At 51.2% G+C, this 16,086-nt stretch overlaps 1 protein-coding gene across 5 annotated transcripts in view; it reads right to left on the bottom strand.

Moving 5' to 3' along the window:
- The window catches only part of PPARGC1B (PPARG coactivator 1 beta), a 113,837-nt gene extending 98,188 nt beyond the window's left edge, over nt 1-15,649 (bottom strand). For 2 of the 5 annotated variants that reach the window (XM_073801857.1, XM_033853406.2), the window contains exon 1: nt 14,924-15,643. In XM_073801857.1, the coding sequence (XP_073657958.1) occupies nt 14,924-15,001 (78 nt within the window). In that variant the 5' untranslated portion in view covers nt 15,002-15,643. Of the gene's footprint in view, nt 1-14,923 lie in introns of all 5 variants that reach the window. The other 3 variants (XR_004525916.2, XM_073801856.1, XM_033853407.2) reach the window with 3 other exon arrangements.
- Nucleotides 15,650-16,086: the final 437 nt, after the last annotated feature.

The following is a 16,086-nucleotide window of genomic DNA, read 5'->3' as shown; positions in this document are numbered from 1 at the left end:
GCCTTTGACCTCATCCTCTAGCCCCCTCTGCTCTCCCCAGGACTTGATCTACTAATCTGGGCCTACTTTGTCTCTAGGGAGAGAAGCTTCCGGTAAGATACCATCATTGTCCTCTAGGCTCGCCTGCTGCAGTGTCTCGCCTGAGACCACCCCCAGAGGTGGGAGATTGCCACATTCCTGCTGGAGGCTGGTTCACAAAGTGCAAGCCAGGCAGCCACTCCCTTGGCCACCAGGACAAAGAGTAAGTGCTGGAGGCCTGGGTGCTGCTGGGCAGGTGCCCGTGGTGACACCCACAAGATAGGGAGGAGCTGCTGCCCAACCCTAGGGAGCAAGTAGTGTGAGGTCACTGGGGCACTGAGGCGTGACTCCTTGGGGGCAGGGCACTGCCGGGGGGCCTCTGGGGGCCTGTGCCTGCCTTGGTCAGCAGAGGAGCTAATCCCCCAGCCCACACTCACCCTCTGAGCCTCACGTCCCTCATCTGAAGATTGGGGCTCTATCTCCTGGGGTTGTTGAGAGAGTTAAGTGAACTCAGCACAGTGGCCAGTACAGATTAAGGGCTCAACAAAAATTGAATTCATTCATTCAAGAAATATTCAGTGAATGCCAACTATGCGTCAGGCTCTAGGCTAGCTTCTGGGGGTACAGTGGGAACCAGACAGGCAATGTCCAGTCCTGGTGGAGCTTCCTTTCCCATAGGGGCAATAGGCAATCAATGAGGTACAAATTAATAAATAAGAAAGTATCTGGCGGTGCTTTGTGACCGCCTGGAGGCGTGGGATAGGGAGGGTGGGATGGAGGGAGACGCAAGAGGGAAGAGATATGGGAACATATGTATAACTGATTCACTTTGTTATGAAGCAGAAACTAACACACCATTGTAAAGCAATTATATTCCAATAAAGATGAAAAAAAAAAAGAAAAAAGTATCTGGGATACTTAAATGCCTTAAAGAGACAAGAACATGGTACTGTGATAGAAAGTGGACAGAGCAGGGGGATCGGGGAAGGCTTCTCTGAGGAGGAATGTCTCAGCAGATCTGGAGGAGGTGAGGGGGCAGCAAGCCATGGTTATGCCTGGGAAGAGCATTCCCGGCAGAGGGAACAGCATGTGCAAAGGCCTCACTACACTAGCTGGAAGAATACTCCTATTATCACTGGAGCCAAACTCTGTCCTTTCCATAGAAGCAGCAAATATAGCTGGGAGGACAACTCACTGGGCATCAGAAGAAGTGGGTTCTAGCTCTAAACCACCAATATGGCCTGGCATGACAACCTGCACCTGTTGATCTTTAAGGGTCTGTAGATACCTGCATTCCCTTGGGCTCCCTCCTTTCTTCCTCTTCCAACCCACCCCCCTCTTAAAGTCATCACGATCCCCACCTCCTGAGTTGCCCTAGAAGTGTGTGTGTGTGTGTGTGTGTGTGTGTGTGTGTGTGTGTGTGTGTGTGTGTGTGGCTGAGGCTTGAGGACAGACAGAGGGATGAAGACAAATATCTGAAAACTGATTCACTGCAGGATCCTGTCAAATCACCCTCTGGGGCTCCACTTCCCACTCTGTAAAATGGGAAATCTGCTCTCCTCTTGCCTATGACACGAGATTGATGTGAAGATCAAATAGAAATGCCAGATAAGGAAGCCACTCTGCTTTACACAGGCATCATATAGGGGCCTTCTATCTGCTTCTCCAACATTTGTATCCTGTGCTCTGGACTAAGACAGGAAGGACAGAGAAGGGAGGCGACAAGAGAGTTACTTCCAGACACTCTACAAATAGTATCTGATTGTTCAGGCCCAAGGCAGGGGTGCTATGACAGGGAGCTTTCTAAAAACATAGATGCTTAAGGGCTTGCTCTCAAAGATCCTCATTCAGTAAGTCTGGGATGGCTTCAGACGTATAATTATTATTTTTTTAAAACTACACTGATGATTCTGATATGCACTCATGGCTGAGAACTACTGATTAGTTCTACCAACTCTGGCAGGTAGAAGCTATTATTATTCCCATCTGGGAGCTGGCTAACTAGAGCACAGAGCGGCTAACTCCTTGGGTCACACAGCTAATAGTCATAAAGCTAAGATCTAAACCAGACAGTCTGCTCTCATTCATCACGAGTTTACACAGTTTCTTGAAGCCACGCAGCGTTTGTCACAGGCTCTTTCTACTACTCCATGCAGCCTTGGAAACCCAAAAGATAACATCTCACCAGAGGAGACTGCACCAACTTTCAAAGAAACTTTTATGGCTAGACTAACTCCTTCTTCATCTGGCATTATCGAGAAATAATGTGTGCTCACAATAAGCAGGGTTTATATCAATAGAGAACTTTGAAACTTTTCCTGCTTTTGACAGACTTCCTATTTTACACGGTAACACCAAAATACATTTCACTTTCTTACTCCCTTGAACAGAGAACACCGATCAGAATATACCTTTCCTCAGAGATGACACGCTGTCTCTACCATGCATTAGAGCTTTGTACTTTTGTACAGTAATGTATTCAGAACAAGGGGCCTGGGCTTCCCTGGTGGCGCAGTGGTTAAGAATTCACCTGCCAATGCAGGGGACATGGGTTCGAGCCCTGGTGCGGGAAGATCCTACATGCTGTGGAGCAACTAAGCCCGTGCGCCAGAACTACTGAGCCCGCGAGCCACAACTAGAGCCCGTGTGCCACAACTACTGAAGCTCGCACACCTAGAGCCTGTGCTCCGCAACAAGAGAAGCCACCACAATGAGAAGCCCGCGCACCGCAACGAAGAGTAGCCCCAGCTCGCCACATCTAGAGAGAGCCCGCGCGCGACGAAGACCCAACGCAGCCAAAAATAAAAATAAATTTATATTTTAAAAATCATTAAATTACCCATAAATAGTGGTAATTTAAAAAAAAAAAGAACAAGGGGCCTCCTCGCCCCTTCACTAAAAGGCCCCAAGTGGTTTTCAGTGCTGAGTCCACGTGTTTCTGTCTCTGGTGGAACCAAACGCTTGCACGGTCACATGCTAACAAAACGGGTTTGCTGTTTCTAATGTCCTGAGGCATGGACAAGACTGCCAAGCTTGTAAGAATTGTGTGTAAAGGAAGAGTGAATTGGCCCTAGGCAGGAAGGGTAAGGAGTGATCTTCTGTGGAACAGACTGAGTCTTGAGGGGATCCTGAGCAAGGAATGATGCATATGGCTTAGAGTTAATCCTTTGGGGCTGCAGAGTACAGTCCTTGGTCCCAGAGTGATCCCTCCCCCACTTTACCTCCCTGGATTCCCTCCCCACTTGCTTCCTCCATAGTGGAGGCTAGCTTGCCCAGTCCCTCTGGAAAAAGCGGCTGGGCAATGGACATGAGGCCCAGTGTAAGGTGTTGGTTTCAATCTCCCTGGAAGGCGTAGGGACATTTGACCAAATCCCTCCCTGTAGATACGCGAGAGACTCCTAAAGCTTTGAGTTGGGCCAGAGCAACGCCCTGTAACAGACTGGATTCCTAACCTGTGGTTTAACATTCCACAAAGACCTGCCCACTGGAGGTGCGTTCTGTTAGGGGTTTCTGGAGGCTCCAAAAAAATGTTTGCCTTTGATTCCTTTGTATGCAAGGCTTATCTTGGAGATGACGGCAGTGGGGCCCTTGTGGGGACCAGTACAATCACCACACACACCCCTCACCCACACATTCTAGCTCCAAGCACAGAGAAGGAGCTTCTGGGGCCAGGCAAATGACTGGTGACTTTCCTGAAAGATCAAACAGCATTTGTTCATTCATTTAGTCATTCAACAAATATGTATTGGGGGCCTACAGTGTGCCAGCCACTGTTCAGGCACTGGGGGATTTGATGCTGAACCAGCCTGACAAGACCCCTCTCCTTAGGGAGCTCTGGTCCTGACTGGTTACAGAAGAGAGAACGGTAGAGAATAAACACATACACAAAGGTTATCACAGGCTGGGACCAGAGTTTTGCATTTAACAAGCTCCAGGGAAGGCCAGGGATGGGGGTGAACCTGGCACATGGTGGGCCCAGAATAAATAGGTATCTACTCCCCATACAAATCTTCCCCCAAAGCAAATTCTCTTCTGCCACCCCCTACCACCATCTCAGTTATAGGGATGCCACTCTGAGCCCCCTGTACTCTGTCACTTCTCTCCCACATCCACTCACTTCCTTTGAGCCCCCCGGTTGAGGGCAAGTTTAGATGCCTCCTTCCTGCTGTCCATCACCCCCATTCCAGTCCTTTCTATATGCTCAGCCAGATTAGTCACACTGCAGTGGTTAAGACCATGTGCTCTGAAGCCAGGCAGACCTAGGCTCAAATCCCAGCCTTTCCACTACTTGTCTGGGTGATTGGGGGTGAGTCACTGAACTTCTTATACCCTTAGTTTTCTGGTTTGTCATAGGACCAACCTCACCAGGTAGCTGAGACTCCTTTACCTGACAATGTACCTGAAGGTCCTAGCTTAGTACTTGGCACATATTAAGTGGTCATTAAATGTTACCTATTTCTTATGGTTACTGTTATAAATAATACTACTAACAAAAACCTTTGCTGACTTCTCACCAGGACATTCAAAGCTCTCCCTTACAGCCAGTTTCCCTGTGTGTTTTGTTTTGGAGTGGCTGAGTGGCAGATATAAACGAATCAGGGTGACAGAATACAGAGTGAAGGCAGGACATGCAAATGTATGCCATAGACTGTGTCACAGAGCAAAAAGGGGGCACTTCTCAGAGAAGGATTAGGGGAGGCAGCACTCAAGCTGGCCTTAAAGGATGCTGTTGGAGATTGAAAGGGGCAACAGATACCTCATGGTAGGGGCCCTAGTGGTTACCAGGTATAGGGAAGGAACTGCAGAACAGTGCCAGCACCTCAAACTGGGGAGTCAGCCTCAGTCTACCCAACTGTAAGATGGGGGTAACAGGGCGGACCACTTCATGGGGTTCCTCTGAGATTAAATGCTGTTGCTTGAAAGGGTTAGCAGTTGTTAACTGTTCTCATCACTGTCACGGTTGAAGGATATGGTTGAAGAGGAGGGCGGCCTAGGAACACCTAACATCAGGATCCACATTAAAAATAATATATTGTTCTACTCTTGTGGCAATGGGTACAGTGTTGCATGATCGATACTACCGGATGAGTGAACGGACGGACGGATGGATGGATGGATGGAATGATGGATAAATGGGTAGGCATCTGAGGCCCCGAATGCCATACCAAGGAGCTTGATTCTGCAGGTCATTGAGGGTGGGCCTGCAGATGTTTTGAGCAGGGGCTGCTGGGGTCTGGGGTTACTAGCAGCATGGAGGCTGGGCCATCCTCAGTGCCCAAGAAGCAGGTCAGGGCCTTCCCCAGTGTCCTGGGTACCACAGTTCTCTGAGAGGAGCCTGAGACCAGAAATAAAGGCTCAAGCAGCCACGTTGCCAAGGCTGTTTGCCATGGCAACATCAGGGAGCCACTCGTGGGCCGGCTGCTGCAACTGCTCAGGGCTTGGTTTCTAACGTCTCCTCGCTCTCCCTCTGCTAAATGACTCTGTTCTGCCAGGCAAGCACAAGGAAAAAACACGGCGGCAGAGCTGCCGGGGAGCATCCATCTCAGCCAAGCAGGGCTCTCCCGGCTGAGTTCCCAGAGAGTGGGTCCCAGACAGCTGAGTCCCTGCTATGCAGAGCCAGCCCTGGCCAAGCAGATAGCAGCCAGGGGTCCTGTCCTGCCTCTGCTGGGTGATCTGAAGGCTTTCCCTGGTCTGCTCCCTGTCTGTTCCTTTACTTCAAGGTAAGGGCATTGAGCAAGATGGTCTCTAAGGCACTCCCAACTCCCTGAAAGCTCAAGTTTACCTTGGTGTTTTTACATAATTACCATTGTCATCTTCACAGAGGCTACCATTTATTGGGTGCTTGCTATATGTCAGGCAATGTGGCAGGCATATTTATCTTCTGCAGTTATCCTAAGAACATACTATAATTATCCCCAATTTTCCATGAGGCAACTGGGGTCAGAGAGGTTAAGACACTTGCTCAAGGTCACACAGCTAGTAAATGGTAGAATGCTGATTTAAACCCTTGGAAGTTAAGCTCCAAAGCCCAGAGTTCTTAATCACTACCTGATATTTCCTCTCCTCTCTTCAAGCAGCATCTAACTGGATTCGCTTTCCTAAAAGTCACGTTGGAACACCTGGCTAAGGCTGGATGGGATTCCTCTTCAGTCCCCCCAGAAGTACAGGGGAAAGGAAATTATAATACTAGAAACCTCAGGGCTAAGACAGGATCAAGGACCAAGAGTTCAGTGGGAAGATAAGTAGCAAGATCTGAATTATGGGCTGCCCTGGTGGCGCAGTGGTTGAGAGTCCACCTGCCGATGCTGGGGACATGGGTTCGTGTCCCGGTCCGGGAAGATCCCAAATACCGCGGAGCGGCTAGTTCCGTGAGCCACGGCCGCTGAGCCTGCACGTCCGGAGCCTGTGCTCCGCAACGGGAGAGGCCACAACAGTGAGAGGCCCGCGAACCGCAAAAAAAAAGAAAAAAAAAGATCTGAATTATATTTGCCTGTTTTTATTATTAACAATGGCTCCCATTTATTGGGCATTTAGAAACACTTTATGGGCATCATCTTTAGGAAAGTAGCCTTTCCTAAAACCCCTTAAGGTATCTGCTACTATCAGTCCTATTTCCTAGATAAAAATGCTGAGGTACAAAGAAATTTTGTGCCAAAGGCCACAGGGCTTGCCCCAAGCATAGTACCATCCTAGGATTCAAAGCCCTCTCAGCCACTGAAACAAATAATTAGAGAAAACATTTGTTTTCTTTCCTAAAAGACTGAGCAGTAATTACAGGCCTTTGGGGATAATTAATCAATGACTTTGCCAATGACTTGAAAAAGTCTCTCTGGTCTCCTTACTCTAGACCTGAGCTGCAACTCAGGCTCTTCCCTAAGGAAAGAGCAGAGCGGGGAGCCCAGGAGTCTTGCTGCCACCATGGCCTAGCTATGTAACTCCAGGACAGGCCCCTCCTCTCAGCTCTGTCAACTCCTAACCCTGCAGCCCTGTCTCCCTCAAAGGATGGTCCTCGGCATCTAATGAGAAAACCAAGGTCAACTGCAAGGGAAGTGGGTGAGGCCCCTGGGGTTTAGGAACAGCGAGAGCAGGAGGAACATGCAGCCTGCCCAGGGTGGTGGTGGACTGCACCCCAGGGTCCTACAGCCACCACAAAGCCCAGCCACCCTGGGCAGCAGTGTCTCTCCAAGGACTATCACCCTGTCCCTCTCTGAGAGCCAAGACCCACCCTCCCCTCAAGTCCTGATACTGGAAAAGAACTCGTCAGAGAGTCAGAGACCTGAGCTTCCTCCAGCCAGATGGCTTCTTCTCCTGTGCCCCAGTGTCCCTTCTTCTGGGAAAGGCAGGGGTAGGTCTGATGCACTCTAAGATCCCTCCCAAGCTGAGGAGAGGGAGCTGCTTAAGGACCAACGTTCAAATCCCAGGTTAGACACTCACTAGCTCCAAGACCCTGAATGACTTAACCCCTGTGTCTCAAGTTCATCACTTACAAAACGGGAGAAACAGAAGCCACCTCACCATTACTGGAAGAAACCCATGCAACAGTACTCAAGTCTCTTCACAGATACACACTGAAACAGCCATAGATGACATGTGTTCTGTGGGTGGATGAACAAGAGTGGCCCCTGGTCCAAAATGGCTGAATCTGAGTGTCAGGGGCATGGAGATTCCCGATTCCCTTCCCACCACTGGCTTCTGCTGTGTATGGTCGACATTTTCCATCGTAAAATGTTTAAAATACAAAGTTCTTTGCAGAGAACCTGACACCTAATCATACAGAACATTCTTCTGCTCAAAAACTCATCTGCTTAATGGGTAACCACAATGCTAGACCAGGATAAAAATTATTTTTTCTTGCCCTCCCTGAGCTGTCATCCTAGTTGTAGGGTTAAACGCATACATGCAGGCAGGGACTTCCTGGGCGGTTCAGTGCTTAAAACTCTCCGAGTTTCCACTGCAGGGGGCACGAGTTTGATCCTGGTCAGGGAACTAAGATCACGCATGCCAAGCAGCCCAAAAAAAAAAAAAGCACGCAGGCACCAGTAGATAGTAAGTGGCACCCTCCACCTCAGTGGAAGAGGCAGTACAGTGTGCTTCACAGGCCTTCCAGAGCGGTCAGGTGTGACCTGGGGCTTGAATTGCAGGGAAGCTATGAATACATTAAAATGGTGGGGATGGAGGCCTGGAGAGGAGCTTTCAGGTCATTCCACAACCGTTTTATTAGTCTGTCTCTTCTCAGGAACACATGCTCTGAAAAGGCTCATAGTCTAGCTCATTTGTTCACTCAGTGAGGATTCTGAACTGTGTTCCAGGCACTTGTCTATTCATTGTGGGAAAAAATGGTCAATGAAGTGAACAAAAATCCTTGCCCTCATAGAGCTTAACAATCTGGAGTGATTTCCTAAACACTTAACAAAACCTACGTTAGAAGAGATGCATCTACTACTGGGTGCTTCTATGCCAGGCATTGTGTGGGGTGCTTTAAATCCATTTTGTCCTTTGATTCTCATTGACTCCTCAAAACAGCTTTATCAGGGAAGTACTATTTATCATTACCTTTACACATGAGGAAATGTAAGTTTGGAGAAGTCACGTGACCCACCAAAGGTCTCACAGCTAGTAAATCACAGAACCAGGACTCAAACCCAGCCAGGCTTCAGAGTGCACCCTGCCACACGTGGGATGGAGTAGTGGTACCTGGAGGTGAGAAGGCGTCACCAAAATGATGGCATGGGAGCTGAATCTTGCAGGATAAATAATGGAAATAGTGGAAATGGAGACAGAGGAGACAGAAAACAGCTGCGTGAGCCAACGTTTCCTGGAAGAAGATTCATGACATAGCCGGGGGCGGACCAGGATCCCAAAGGGAAAGCAGACAACTCAGGATGAACTCAGGGGCCTAACTCTCCAACTTCAAGAACCTGAAGGTTCTTGAAGTTGGAGAGTTCTTGCACATGAAGCTAAACTTTGGCCTTTAAGTTAAAAGTACTGGGGAGCCATGGGTGATGTGTGAGCAAGGGAGTGACATCAGACATGTACTCTAGGAGGACTGATCTGCCGTCAAGGCTGAGGACAAGTAGGAGAGGGCAAAGTCTGGTGTGGCAAAGATCCGTTTGGTAGTAAATGCAGGAATCCAGTTGTCAGTGGACAAGGACCTAGACCAGAGTCGGAGAGAGGAACAGAAAGATCAGTCCAATCCAACTGATTCCTCATCAGCTGAGTGTCCACAGGGTGTATGTGAGACATTCAACTATGTTGGAAGAGGAGCGACAGTAAACAACACTGCTCATTCTCTTCTAAATGACTGTATTTGGGTTCCCTCCACCCTTATATCACAAGAACTATGCTTCCCTTTCCTACAAAGAAAAGACTGCCTGGGAGGGAGTTAGTTCCATCCTTGCTCTTACCCTTCTAAAGTGTTTCAGAGAGAGAAAGATTTCAAGTTTTGTGAACAGCAGTTGGATGTTCATTTTATATACATTCGATTATTTAATTCCCAAACCTGAGAGTTAGGGCCTAATATCCCCATTTCATAGACTGAGGAACAGAGGCCTAGAGAAGCAGAGGGACTTATGAGTTCTGCCTTCTTTCTCTACAGTTGGCCTTCATTTGCTCAAGGTGCTATGAACAGAACAGAACTATGAACAGAAACAGAGTAGCCCCTGTCTTCATGGAACTTGGAGTCAAGAGGTCTAGGGACCTTGCCCACTGAGCCTGGCTCTTCCACTTCCTCCAAGGTAATGTAGGTAGAGCATCTTCAGCAAGTCAGTGAGTTTTCTGAAACTGTAAATGCCTCATCTGTAAAATGGGAATAATAGCACCTACACTTTGTAGAATCTTTATGAGAATGAAATGTAATAATGCAAACAGAAGGCTCAGCAGAGCACACAGCACATGGCGAATGCTCCATAAATTGCATTGATGATGCACCATCGTCCTAGGAGATAGCCATTAACACTGCAGTGCTCATATCAGGGACTCACTTCTAAGCCCAAATCCAAGCTCCCATTTGCAAGGCTGCTTCTGACTCAAACCAGTATTCCTTCTATTGTTCCAGAGACAGAAAAAAAAAAGGGTGACTCACCTTTTTTTGGCAATGATGAAGCTTCTGGCTGGCCTGCACCAGCTGGGGAGAGGAGGACCCTAGGGGGAAGGGGAAATATAAGCCCCCAGGGCCCAGTTGCTGGGCCATTGCCTTTCCTGGGTTTCACAGGCATCCTGATCATTAGCACCAGCCAGGAAGCCCCAGTGAAAGTGAACCCTGGGCCTCTGGTAAACAAATCCAGCAAACGAGTCCCCTTCTGGGCTCAGGTGAAAAAGTTACTCCCCAGGGTCTCACACAGGTTTAGAGTAGGTAAAGGCACCCAGCGAAGGATTCACTTCAACCTGCCCCTATAGATGGCCAGAACCCTGACTTGGAAAAGAAGTTAACCCTGGCTTCAGGGGCTGTGGAGGCAGCAATATTCCAGACTTAGCAAGTCAACATTAGTGAACCCATTTTCCCCAATTCTCCATGTGGCATGAGCCCTTCTGGTGCTCGGATCCAGTCTTAGAACAATGAAGAGATAGAATACCAATCAAAAAATGGGCCAAGTTCACCAACACAACATTTCACAGAACAGAACCACAAATGGCCCATAATCATATGGGGAAAAGGTTCAGCATCACAAGTCATCAAAGAAATGCACATTAAAACAATAAGGTGACAAAATTTATTGATGAACAGACTGGTAAAAATGAAAAACAATTAAAATACCAAGAGTTACCGGAGTATGAGGAACCAGGCATTCCCACACAATGCTGGTGTGAAATTAGCACAATCTTTCTAGAAGGCAATCCAGAAATGTGTTTACTAAACGCCTGCATAGTTCCTTTGACAGAGTAATTTCATTTCTAGGAATTCAAATGAAGAAAAGGCATATGCAAAGATATTCATTTCAGCATGGCTTACAGGAGCAAAAAAAAAAAAAATTATAAACTACTTAAATGACTAACAATAAAGGATTGATTAAATGCATTATGGTTCAACCCTTAATATTATATAACCATTAAGATATTAAGTAGAATACTTGTTGATGTGGAAAGACAGTGACAGCATATTGTTTGGAGGACAAAAAAAAAGCAAGCTACAACAGTGAGATTCCAAGTTACAATTAGTAAGTAAAGAATGACTCCATTTTTGTACAAAAGATACAATCCATAGGAATCAACAGGAAAAAGTCGGAAAACATATAAAAATTAAGAGTGATTAGATTTGGGTAAGATTACATATTTTCCATTTTTTTCCTTATGCATGCCAGTATTTCCCAACAATTCTATAATTAAATATTTTTAAATGATAACAGGTTGGACTTAATTATTTAAAGTTCCTGCCAACTCTGGGGTGGTGGTGGTGGGATGAATTGGGAGATTGGGATTGATATATATATATACACTAATATGCATAAAATAGATAAGTAATAAGAACCTGCTGTATAAAAAGTAAATAAAATTCAAAGAACTTTTTTAAATAAATAAATGAAAATAAAGTTCCTGCCAACTCTGACATTTTGGGCACCTATGCTTGATGCCCCAAGTGACTTCGAACAACCCAGATTTAGTGTGGGCTTACTGTGTGGCCTTTGGAGCCTAAGGCATTGCCCACAGCTGCAGCCCTCTGCATTCCTCTCTTCCATACTCTGCCCGGCTGTCTCCCCAGCCAGCCTGAGTGCTTCCCTTGTCTGTAATTCCTGTGCCTAGCCAAGAGCTGAGCAAAGGAGCTCAGCATGGTGACAGGTGCCACGGGGCACAAAGAGATGAAAGGCACAACTCTAGTTCCAGAATCTTACTGGGACGGAACGCACACACAAAGTGCTTGGTTGTATAACACAGACTAAGAAAACCAGAGGCTAGAGAAAGCAGGGCAAGCCGGGTTGGGGAGGCCTGCTAGAGCTGAGGGCCATGCAGGAGTGGTGGGTGAGGGCACTGCAGGCAAGGGGCACAGCCTGAACAACGGGAAGCCAACCCAAAGTCCTTTGGGAACATGCCCCAAACCTTTCCAAAAAACTTACACAATCCTTGGTCTGCCGAATCTCTGAACTTTGCCCTGAATGGGTAAAAGTTAAGTCTCCTAAACAGGAGCCCTCCCTCTATCTAACCCTGGGTTAGCCACCAAAGACAAGTCTTTGGGATAGAGCCGATAAATTACTTTTACTCACTCTCCCCACCTCTTCCAAAGGGGGAGGGGAGGAGGGGAGGGTCTGGGGGGAGGAGAGGAAGTTGCAGGAACAAAAGACATCTCACATGCAAACAGTGCTCACCGCAAGCAACCGAGGGCCTTCTCTTGCGGCGCCACCAACCCCATTTGACAGATGGAGGAAAGGAGGCTCAGAGAGTTAAAATGGCTTGCTCCAGGGTCACCCAGCCAGAGAGTGGGGAAGGCGACTCCACTCAGGCCTTCTGACTCCAAGTCCAGTGCTATTTCGAGGTAACACACAGGACCTGGAGTCAGGAGCCCTGGATGGCTCTGTCACCCACTGGCTGCGTGGTCCTGTACCAGCCGCTCAGCCCTCACAGCCTCTATCCCCAACTGTAAAATGAGGAGGCACGCGATGACCCGCCCAGGTCCTCTTCCGGCTGGCTCTATGAGCCTTCTAGGGGCGGCTGCAAAGCTCCCCCTATCAATTACATTGCCCAAGTTGGGCCGGCAAAGATCACCAGAAGAGCTTCAGCCTATCACGTGGTTAAATAAAAAAAGCAAAACGTCCCGGATTAACTTTCACTGCACTGCTTCTGCTGATACCTGATTACCCAATTTTCAAGTTTCCTTAGGTGAAATATCCCTGCTGGGTACGCACTCCGGACGGCTAAAAGGGCAAAAAATTATTGGTGAGCCAAAGAACACAGAAGATGGAGTTAAACCCAAAACGGACAAGTTCTTGCTATGAGTCTCTGAACAAGTCTCTGGCAATTTCAGGCCTCCTTCATTCGCGTCTTAGGGAAAGGTTTGGAGTCAGCCCCAGACAAGTAAGAGGGCCGAGGGCAGAACTTTCCTAGCGGCAACTCGATCCACCCCGCATCCAGTCCCCCTGGCCCCAGGCTGTCGGCTGGGGGGCCGGGGGCGCCGTGGTGGTGCCAGGGCTGGGATCGGCCTTCGGAGCAGACATGGGAGCGGGGCGAGTGACTGCGCCCGGTGACCGCCGCGGGAGCTACACTGCAGTTTCGTCAGAGGTAAAGGTACGCGCCCGGCGCGCGCGGCGTGTGCACACAAACACACACACCCGCGCGCGCAGACCGTTCATCACACTCTTCCCCCGGCCTGGAGAAGCGCGATCACACGCCACCAGCCTCTTCGGCCCCTGCCCGGAACCCACCCAAGCGGGCCCGCCACCGACCACGAGGCCCCGCGGCTCCCTGACGCATGAACGTCCGCAGCGGGCGAGGACCGGCCTTCTCCTGCGCGTGGCGGGCTTCCTCTCGGCGACACCCCGCCACGCCGCTCGGTTCCAGCAGCCAGCCAGGACTCGCCACCCAAGGTCCGCCAGAGCTGAACGTCTCGTCTGCTGCGTCCCCTCCAAGTCGCATCTCAAGGCAAGAAGTCAGCTAGCAAGCCTCTCCCCGCCCACCCGGTCCCATGACAGCTGCTGCCGCCCAAAGACAGGCAGATATAACAAGAAGCAAAGTTTCCCTCTCTCCCCTCCCACATCCCGCCCCCCCCCCGACTTCCCCCTCCCTTCCAGTGTTATGCAAAACAAGCCGGCAACGGCGCTCCGACTCCAGGTACCAAACCAGCCCTAGCGAGCCGCGCCCGGGAGCGCCCAGCGGCCCCTCTCGGAGCACAGGCATGCGCCCGCATCCGGGGTCTCATTCTCGGCTCCGCCGCATCCCCAGCCGCCCTGCTACCGGCAGCGGGGCGGCCGTAGAAAAAGCCCTAACTATGGGGCCAAACTTTATGATTGCAACAGGCATGGGGTGGGGAAAACTAGGGAAGGGGTGGGGGGCGCGCACGCCTTGTGCTGGCATTTTCAGTGCAGCTTATCCCAGCAGCAACCCCCCCCCGCCCCTGTCTCCAAGTCACCAGCTTCCTCGCCCCCCCTCCAACTCCCGGCACACCAGGGCACCCTCTCCTGTCACGCGCGTGTCTCCGGTGGGGCTCCCAGGCGCCGCCAGAGCCCGGGACGCCGCCTCGCCTTCCCTTCCCCCAGCATCGCCGAGCGCGCACCGGGGCCGCGCGCCGCAGGGGGACCCAGGCATCCCCAGACAGTCCTCCGCCCCCATCCTGCCGTGCTTTTCCCCTCGGGGGCTCCGCCGGTTAGCGAAACCAGGAAGGTTCTATCCCCGCCCGCATGTCCACGTGCCCCGCAGACCCCTATGGCTTCAGCGGGCAACTGGCAGGAAACTCCGCGCTGCTGGCGCTTTGGGGGAGCCTTGGCGGGGGAGGGGGGCAGCAGCAGAACGCGGGGTATTCGAGACTGGAGAATCAGGGGACTCCGGGGACCGGGGCAAGCGCCTGTGCCCGGGCCACAAGTCCACGTGAAAGTACGGCAGCAAGTGCCGGGAGCCTGAGGGCGCGCCTCCCGCACCCAGAGCCAGCGTAAGGGTCCCCCACACCTTGGCGCGGCTCAACCTCCCCAAGGAAGCGCAGAACCCCCCAGCTCTGCGGGCGTGGGGGCCGGACTCCAAGCAACGAAGGCTAGACCCTCCCCAGCGGCCGTAGCGCCCCCAACGCTCCGGCACGCGCGGGAGGACCTCCAGCTCCGAGTCCCCATAACGAAGCGCATCTCAGGGTGCACGGAAGGGGGGCTCTGCAGCCTGGAACCCCCGATCCCCCCAACACGCCCACCGCTGCCTCCCGGCCTCCGCGGCTGCGGCGGCAGCCCCCGCAGCTCAGCAGCCCTGGCTCTGGGCCCGTGGCCCCTGCTGGCCGTACCTGCGTGTCGGCGAGATAGTTGAGGAAGAAGGAAGAGAGCTCTTCGTCCAGCAGCGCGCCGCAGTCGTTCCCCGCCATCTTCCAGCCGCGGCTGCAGCGTGCGGCGGAGTCAGCGCCGAGCCGGCCGGGGGGGAGGGAGCGAGCGAGCGAGGAAGGGAGGCGGGAGGAGGGAGAGAGGCCGGCGGGAGGAGGAGGGCGGAGCTCGGGCCCCGGCTGCCGCAGGGCAGCTGGCTGCGGGGGCGGGGCCGCGCGGTGCCCGCTCGAGCAGGGGGTCGCGCCCCCACTTTCCTGCGCCACGTCTGGCGCCGCGATTCTCGCCCGCTGCCCCCTGCCCGGGAGGAAAGCGCCCGTAGCCTGGTGACGGTGCCCAAGCCGACAGTCCGATGCCTGCGCAGCAATGCGGGCAGCCCACCGCTCCTGCCAGAGCGAATCACGTTGCGTTAGCACTGGGCGGGTCCTTCGAGACAACCTGCTTCGGCACAGCTGGGGAAACTGAGGCCTGGGAAGGTGGAGGACCTCGTTTGAAGCCACAGTGCAGTTCAGTGCAGGAAGACAAAGCCCAGGTCTGGCTGCCCTGGAGGCTTGAGTTTGTCATGCCGGGCTGCAGGCCAGAGAGGGAGGGATACCATAGGTCAAAGGTGGAGAAATCCGGGAAGGCTCCTCAGAGGGAGTGGCTTTTTAAAAATTCTTTTCCTTAGAAGATACGTTGACCCATATTCCAAATGTAACCCTCTTTCTCTCTTAAGTATCCCCTCACTCCCTAATTCCCCCCAACCCCCCCAAAAAAAACCCAAAACTGCAATGACTTCTCTTACCATGGCCCACAATGTCTTCAAATGGCCAGCCTCCTGCATGCTTCCCCAGGCCCACTGGCCTCCTCCCAGTTTCTTGGGTGAACCATCTCACAACAGGGTGCTGTCCCCTGCCAGCGGATGTTCATCTAGTAAACCACATCTTCACCGCATCCTTCCTTGCTGCCCCTCAGACTGTCAACCCATTCCCTCTCCCCCTACTCCCACCGTCCTGGGCTCCCTTAGTTCTGCAGGCCTTTAAAACACTGGTTAACAGTTGTCATTTTACATTAGTTTCAGTGAAGATTTGATCTTGGAATCTCTTCCTACTAGACTCTTAAGACCCATGGAAGCAGGGCCTGAATCTGCTTT

This window comes from Tursiops truncatus, chromosome 3 (assembly GCF_011762595.2).
Source record: "Tursiops truncatus isolate mTurTru1 chromosome 3, mTurTru1.mat.Y, whole genome shotgun sequence".
NCBI lineage: Eukaryota > Metazoa > Chordata > Mammalia > Artiodactyla > Delphinidae > Tursiops > Tursiops truncatus.
This window is presented reverse-complemented; position numbering and strand designations above follow the sequence as displayed.